The 8,430-nt window shown below is 34.0% G+C and overlaps 1 protein-coding gene across 1 annotated transcript; it reads right to left on the bottom strand.

Annotated features, from left to right (window-relative positions):
* Positions 1-7,139: 7,139 nt before the first annotated feature.
* On the bottom strand, positions 7,140-8,430 carry LOC122601738 (putative receptor-like protein kinase At5g39000). Its single transcript, XM_043774478.1, has 2 exons — positions 7,513-8,430; positions 7,140-7,322 (listed from the first exon to the last, which is right to left on the bottom strand). The coding sequence occupies exons 1-2, from the start codon at positions 8,428-8,430 to the stop codon at positions 7,140-7,142; spliced, it is 1,101 nt and encodes a 366-aa protein (XP_043630413.1).

Genomic DNA, 8,430 nt, shown 5'->3' with positions numbered 1-8,430 from the left:
CATATATGAACCAGATTCAAGATAGGAGCGAGGAACCTGGCTCTGATACCATGATAAATTCACTAGATATATATGAATCTAAACATAAACTGGAATAAGTTGAAGGAAGAATACAAGAACTAATGAACTAGTCATATAAAATTTATTAATAAGACGTTTTGATACAAAGGAAATTAAACATAAATACTGCTTGAACAAACCCTAGGCCTAGAAAACGAAACGATTACATTGAAAAACAACTGATGTGACACACCGGATGTGTTACTGAAGAATGGCAGAGAATGTTAAGATCCCAAAGAACCAATGATATGTATATATAAAAGAAAGGTCTTCATATCAGCACCCTGGTCTTCTATCTTCTTCTTTTCTGGTCCTTGTCTTTTCAGCACTTTATGTTTTAGTCCTTCAATAATATCTGCACATAAATAGACCAAGTGAATAACAATTAAGTTGATATTTCAACAATTACTAATGTTTTGGAAAAAAAAGTTCAGGAGTCTACTCAAATTCTCAAAATATAGAAAGAAAAAGCAGAAACAATATTTATATGTAGGAATCTAGAAAGTGGCTTTCATATACATTTATGCTTTGATCGACCAATATTGTCATAATAAGACATCCATTTTGTAACGCTTCTCCCGGGGCTGCCACCCCTGGCAATTTGGCATATCAAATAATTAATTTTGGAAAATAATTGCTTATATTGTTGTATCAAAAGTCCATTTTGGAAGTTAATTTCCGGATTCTAACATATGAATTTCAAAAGGGGCATCTGACATATTTCTTGCTTAGAGGTCGATACTAATCTATTTGTTATCACTTATCATATTTATTATCATGAAGTAAATGGAATTATGCATGCCCATTGTATTGTAGGGAGGATAGAAATGTGAACCTGATGAATTTTTTGCCGCATCTACTGGTACATAAAAGGATGATCATTGGTTCGATGGAGTTTCTTAAGAAGAATAAGGAATAAGGGTAAAGCCCTATCTATTTCTATATCTATGATCGACGTCGAAGTACCGATCAAAAATAAATACCTAAATACCTTATACTAGATAGGGTAAGTGGGTATCGTTCCCACGAGAAGCGTCTGTGGTTATAGTCAAATTGTACGGTCACGTTTCATTTTAAAGATTATACAAAAACTGAATTTGATTAACTAAAATGACGATGAAAATTAATTAACTAGACTTATACTAAGCAATGATAAAAATAAAGTTGTAGACAGTAATAAAAAGGCGCATCCCTCCTCTGGATAATTGAATAAACTAGTTCAACAAACCCTGTGAATTATTTGTTCCAAATCACATAGACATAATTTGTTAAGTTGAAATGAACTATTTTGGGCACAACCTATGTTTACCACACAACTTGTCTTAATCCCTAATCTAGTTGGACTCGACACAAATTGTTGACTCGCAATAGACTGTCTTACTATAATCAGATAACAACTTAAATGAACAAATATTCAAGTACTTGCATAAATCACCAACGAAGAGTTAATGTTCATACAAATAAATAAAGAGTTTGCTAAACATAGTTAAACAAGAATCATTCACCGGGAGAGGTAACGAGAAGTTTAGCCGGACATCTCCATCTTCAGATCTTCAATGGTTGATGAAGAAAATCTTTGAAGCATGAATGGAATGATGGTTGGAATGATTATGAATGATTATGGATGGTGTGTGTGTTATGGGGATGTTGCAAGGGTTTTGATCTGATGAAAATACCTTGGAAGTAGCCCCAAGGGTGGCTGGAATAAGTGTGTTACGGCCCTAGGGTTTTAGAGGGGTATTTATAGGTTTTCGGGAAGTTTCAGATCTGACCGACTTTGGGAGAGGCGCTGGCATAAGTCCCAGCGGCGCCGGCTGGCTCCCAGCTCCGCTTGCAAAGGTCCTAGCTCCGCTGGTAAGCTTCAGGATGACTTCCAGCGGCGATAGTGTGAAATGAGCGGCGCTGGAGGCTAAACAAAAAAGTTGTAGATCTTTCTCTCGCCTTTCCATGGATAGCTTAGTCGTCAGAAACGGAGTATGTATGAAAAAGTTATGCCCAAAATACTAATACATGGTCCTTGGCTTCATGTTGGTGCAAGTTTCTTCATCTTAAGTCTTGAATCTCGACCCGAATCTTCATCGAACCATCATTTATCTTCCTTTAAGTCCTTTATCATCATTTCTTGACGTTTTCCTTCATTCCATGAGCAATGAACCTGAAATCACATGTACGTACCATTAAGTATCATAAGTTCACTCAAAAGACTATAAAATGAGCAAAACTAGTGCGGTAAAAGTCTATATAATTATCACTCATCAATCTATACTATATTATAAAGCAGATTCTTTCTAGATTTTCAACATTGAACTTAAATTTTCAATATTGATTTTAAGCAATTTCCCAAAATGACCCTCTCATCTATTCTATATTTATCTAAAATAACTATAATATCATTTCTCTCTCCTTAAAATCTCAACCAATCATTTTTTTTCTCTCTCCTCCATAAATCATTTATTCATCTAATTCATTCAAAATCTTTTATCTTAAAAACTGTACATCGATAAATTACAAAAATTATATGGGTGTTCTTACAATTTTATGCTCTTTCATTAGAGATGTCATTTGATATACTTTCGGCGAATTTTTATATCCGAAGGCGGAACCCGTACGGTTAAGGCATTTGGCAGTCGTACTCTATGACCTATCACACTTTATGACCTATCACCCCCACCATCTCACCTGCGCAAAGCGCGGGTACTTACTCTCGTATCTTAGAATGGATGGGGGGTTCTTTCTCAGCACCGTCGTTTTTGTATACACGTTGGCTACAGGTCGTGTTGTGTAGTACTCAACAGCAGAGACTGATTCGTCACGCAGAGCGATTGCAAGAAGGTTAAAAAAAACGAGTCTGTTTGGTTTGGCACTTGCTCCTACAATCCTTCCGGCAGATATGCTTCCTAAAAATTGGAGCTTTCTAGTCTGTTGTCTTTGTTGCTTTCCAATTGTCTCGGTGGAGGATGGAAATTGATAATGTCTTTCTCGCTACAAAGATGATGGCTATGCGATAAAAATGTTACTTTCTAGAATAGATTACTGAACCTTTTTCATAAAAGGCATAGTTTTTTCCCATAGAGTATGTTTGTTTCCAATAATGATATGTACCAATTTCTATCTCAATTTACTATACATGAGAGGTGCCACAAGACTAAATACATGGATAGAGTTAGTGTTTGTAAAATTCCACTAGTTAGAGAATGTACATGGTTCACCTACTACGTCCTCTGTAGCAATAACCATGTCTTATATGAAAAAGGTCCAATAATCTATTCTAATAACTAACATGGTATTGCATACCTACCATCTTTGTAGCTGGAAAGAATCTATTCCCTTTCTTTCACGACAACAATTGGAAAAAACAAAGGCACCTAACTAGAAGTATTCAGTTTAATTAGGCCGGGAAGCATATCTTCGGCAAGGATTGCAGGAGCAAGCTCCAAAACAGAGCAGACTCACTTTTAACCTTTTCATTGTCGCTCCGTGGGACGGATCGGTCTATGCTGCCGAGTACAACGCAACAAGATAAATACCTGCAGCCAATGTGTACACAAAAACAGCGACACTGAGGATTGAGGAAGAACCACACATCTATTCTAAGATAGGCCTTGATTACCATTCTTTTTCTTAAATAACTCCATGTCTCCATCAAATCAATGATCATTATTGTACCATCAGAATTTCTATCCTCCCTACAATACAATGACTCAATGAGCATGCATAATTTCCATTTACCTTTCTATCCTCCCTACAATACAATCCGTATGCATAATCCCATTTACCTTTCTATCCTCCCTACAATACAATAAGCATGCATAATTCCATTTACATGATGCTAATAAATATAATAAGCGATAACAAACATATATATTGATGATTATGGTGAGTTATCACCAAAATAAATCCCTAATTATATAAAATCAAATATGTCGAGCCTTCACAAAAATACAAAAAAAGTGAGGTTTGCAAGACATAGACTAAGGAGGGAAGACTTGGAAGCTTAGACAAAGTCTAAGGAGGGAAGGCTTGGAAGCTTAGACAAAGTCTAAGGAGGAAGGCTTGGAAGCTTAGACAAAGTCTAAGGAGGGAAGACTTGGAAGCTTAGACAAAGTCTAAGGAGGAAGACTTGGAAGCTTAGACAAAGTCTAAGGAGGAAGACTTGGAAGCTTAGACAAAGTCTAAGGAGGGAGGCTTGGAAGCTTAGACAAAGTCTAAGGAGGGAAAGCTTGGAAACTTAGACAAAGTAAGGAAGGAAAGGGTGGGGACCCACCTTTATGGAGAAAGGACATAAATATATGTATATATATATAATTGACCGAGCTAGGAAAGAAAGAAAGAGGAGAGAGTGGAACTCAAAGCCTAGCTAAGGAAGGTAAGGCTTACCACCTTGGAGTAAGGCTAGACAAGGTAAGGCTTCCTACCTGGGAAAGCTAGACAAGGAAGGTAAGACTTCCTACCAGGGAAGGCAGACTCTCCCGCTCTCCCAGTAAGGCTCTCTTTAGGAAGGTTCTCCCAGCAAGGCTTTCCTTAGGGAGGCTAACCTTCATTAAAGATTAGGAAGCCAAGGAGTGAACATTTCTTATACCTTGTATTGTTGTATCTAGTACTGGGCCAGGGCCCATATCTGCACGGCCCAAAATACGAGAAAACCCTAATATGATGCCTATAAATAGTCCTCATCATTGGATATCAGATTCATTTCATTCACAATCAATTTATCACACACACATATTTATAACATTCTCTGCAACAACAGAGAATATACAACATCATCAATATATTCATATACTTTCATCATCAGTCAATCATTATATAGAAATACATATATCATTAATATCCTCCATAGATCGATACATCTCTATGGAAAAATCATCATACACCTTAGATTCGTCAAGAATTTATTAGGTTTGCACTACTTCGTAGGAGGTCATGATGATTTTCTTGATTAAATCCTTTATTTGATTGAGCTCCATTTTTCATGCTCAAACATATATATTAGAATTGATTTTTTAGATAGATACAATAAGCATGCATAATTCTTTTTACCTGATGATAATAATTATAATAAATGATAACAAACAAATTAGTATCGATTTTTTAGGTGGGCTTTTCATAATGTTATTTCTCAAATAAACACTCTCAACAGCTTTCTTTACTAGTAGATACAAGGCTGCATCTTAAAAATATAATTAACAAGTGAAAATTTGTCATGTATACCCAAGGATGGAACTTTTAAGGGGCCAAAGGGGGTTCCAGTCCTTCAAAAAGTATTTATCTTTAATACTAATTTACTTATATATTCTTCAAAAATAATTTTCATGATACATATTAGCCTCTCTAACAAAACTAAATTTTATGTGTCATTGAGTTCCGCCAGGTATACAGTATACCTTAGCATTTAACTCATAAAGTTAAGGGATTAGTATTTATGAATATAACTAACTATGAACGAATGTCTATAGTGTGAAACTAAATTTAAGACTCGTGTCCAACACTAGACAGGAGTATTACAATATTAATAATTAAATGATCATTTGATTATTTGTTTTTCATTAGTTTAATAAAGTTATGTAAAAAACTTAATAATATCAGCGAGAGTCAGTTTGATAAGATGGAGCGATATGATTGATTAATGGTTCATTAATTTGACTGTCTTTTAGTATATATATTAAAATAAAATTAAAATAGTACAATTACTATTAAAATCTTAATATATTTACTTTAAATTTAATTCATTTTTAATAATTATATATCTATATATACATATATATGATAGAATATAGTATTTATATATATTAGTTACGAGTATTATTTTATTGGATAAATATTAACTACTCGATTATCTATTGGATATACATTAACTATTATTATTATTATTATTATTATTATTATTATTATTATTATTATTTATTATACTAAAATTAATTATCGGGTAAAAAGTATAAATTTGTGATGGAAAACAAAAAAAGTGTAAGTTAAAGTCAAAATTGAAAACAAAAGTCAACATTAAGAAATCAAGAGATGTGATTGTTCGATTAGTTATTAGAGCAACTGTGCTTTAGTATAATAAAAGATAACTATAGTTGTGTTTATTGTATGTAATAATAACTTTCAAATCCTTTCTATTATATGTATTTGGGTATATGTGGCAACCATATAAACTGTCACTTGTAAGTTTTGGATTGGTCGGATACATACAATAGACAAGATTTGAAAGTTATAACATACAATGAACACAACTTTAGTTTTTTTACACTATAGACATTCGTCTATAGTTTATTGCACTCCAGAATATTAATCCCTAAGTGAATTGATGAGTACACTTATCTTTTTGATTAAAAAAAGTATACAAATTAGTTGATGAAATTGAAGACAATGCATCTTAAAATTAATGTTAAATAACAATTATGTGAAAACGTGTATACATTAAAAGTATCCAAGAAAGGTTTCACCATTATACGGTGAGGTTTTCCTGATGTTGCATATTGGTTGAATGTTCGGAAAAAAAAAATGATTGAAATAAATTGATGCCTGTATTTATCTTTTGAAAAGAAGGTACAATAATTAGTTGATGAAATTGAAAATTGGAGGAGTAGAAACTACAATTAAGGTTAAATTTGATAAGTTATTTAGTCACCTGTCATTAAAATGATTTTTAGGTGTTTTTCTTTGAGTATAGGGAAAAAAAAGTTATGTATATCAAAATTTACAGCTATATTAACTAATAATATTAACGTTAATTAATATTAACTTAATGATTGTATTTACATTAAGTTAATTAAATTTACGTTACACATGGTTGGCAAGACTAATTCCAATCTTTAATCTTTAATTTGTAATTTGTAATATTGTACATACACTATTAAGCATTTGAACCATGAACACTCCACCCGCCTAACTTATAAGTTAACAAGGCAGCCAATTTGTAATTTCTAATTAACAAGGCAGCCAATACTCGGTCTGGCCTTAATTAATTAATTAGCTAACGAAGTCAAATAGTCTAAATTTGAGCTTATTTGAACCTGAAAAACAATAATTTAATTCATCGCTAGCTGATGTATGCCCACGTCATTATACTTATAGCTTCAACGCCCCCGACCAAGTCTCAATGCAGGACTTGGTTGAGCGAGTCTTTTACGTCCTTGTGGATTTTGGTTATTAGCTTGTACATATGTTTTTGGTGGTTGTGGGATGTCACTCGGAGTAGAGGATGGTTCTGAAGATGATGATGCAAAGTTGACATTTCTTGGTATAACATTTCTCACTTCCTAAAAACACCAATACCAAGCAATTTATATATGAAATAATAATAATTGCAAAACAAGAAAAGAAACTTGGAAACTAAGCCTTTTTTTTTAGAATTAATAAGTAACTTAGATTATTGTTACTAATCATATTATTTTAAAAAATTTTTGACATGTTAATTAAAGTAAAAAATAAAGAGAAAGTTAAACATACATGAAAACCAAGGGCAGTTTCAAGCTGGCTCACGACCAAAGCCATAGGAGGGCGGTCTTTTGGATCTCTTTGCACACATTGATATGCAATTGCGGCAAACGTATCAAAAGAAGGTTGTACCATTTGTTGCCTTAGAGTATCATTGATGATTGTATGAAGTTTCTGCTGGGCATAGTACTTCTTTGCCAACTGGGTTAGAACTCGGCGATCATCTTTATAGCTTTCTTCAATAACAGGCCTTGAGCACAAAACTTCAAGTAACACTACGCCGAATGAGTATACATCTGATTCCTTGGTCAATAACATTGTTTCCACGTACATGGGATCACAATACCCAGGAGTTCCTGAAATATTAGAGATAACAAACGTATATGCTTGGTTAGCAGGACCATATTTTGACAGGCCAAAATCTGCAATTTGGGCATTCCAATTTTCATCCAACAAGATGTTGGAACTTTTGATATCACGATGCAGGATTCGTTGTTGTGTACCCCTGGGATTGTGAAGGTACTCCAAGCCACGAGCTGCTCCAATACATATCTTCAGACGTTGAATCCAAGAGATATTGGTGTTGTGAAGATGTTGATCAAGACTCTTATTAGGTGCATAGTTGTACACAAGGATTCGTTCCCCATTCTCATCACAAAATCCTAGAAGGGAGACGAGATTCTCATGTTTATAACAAGAGAGCATCATTATTTCTCTCCAGAACTCGATCTCCCCTTGCCCCAATGTTAAATTACGTTTGATAGCAACCATGGTCGAAGGACCCTGAGAATAGATGAATTCCCCTCGATATACCACTCCGTACCCACCTTTTCCAAGGTAATTGTTGGGACTAAAGTTATTGGTAACTTGTCGTATGACTTCAAATCGAATTCTAAGGTTCTCAAACTCTTTCATCATGAAGTTGGACAT

This window comes from Erigeron canadensis, chromosome 5, assembly GCF_010389155.1.
Source record: "Erigeron canadensis isolate Cc75 chromosome 5, C_canadensis_v1, whole genome shotgun sequence".
NCBI lineage: Eukaryota > Viridiplantae > Streptophyta > Magnoliopsida > Asterales > Asteraceae > Erigeron > Erigeron canadensis.
This window is presented reverse-complemented; position numbering and strand designations above follow the sequence as displayed.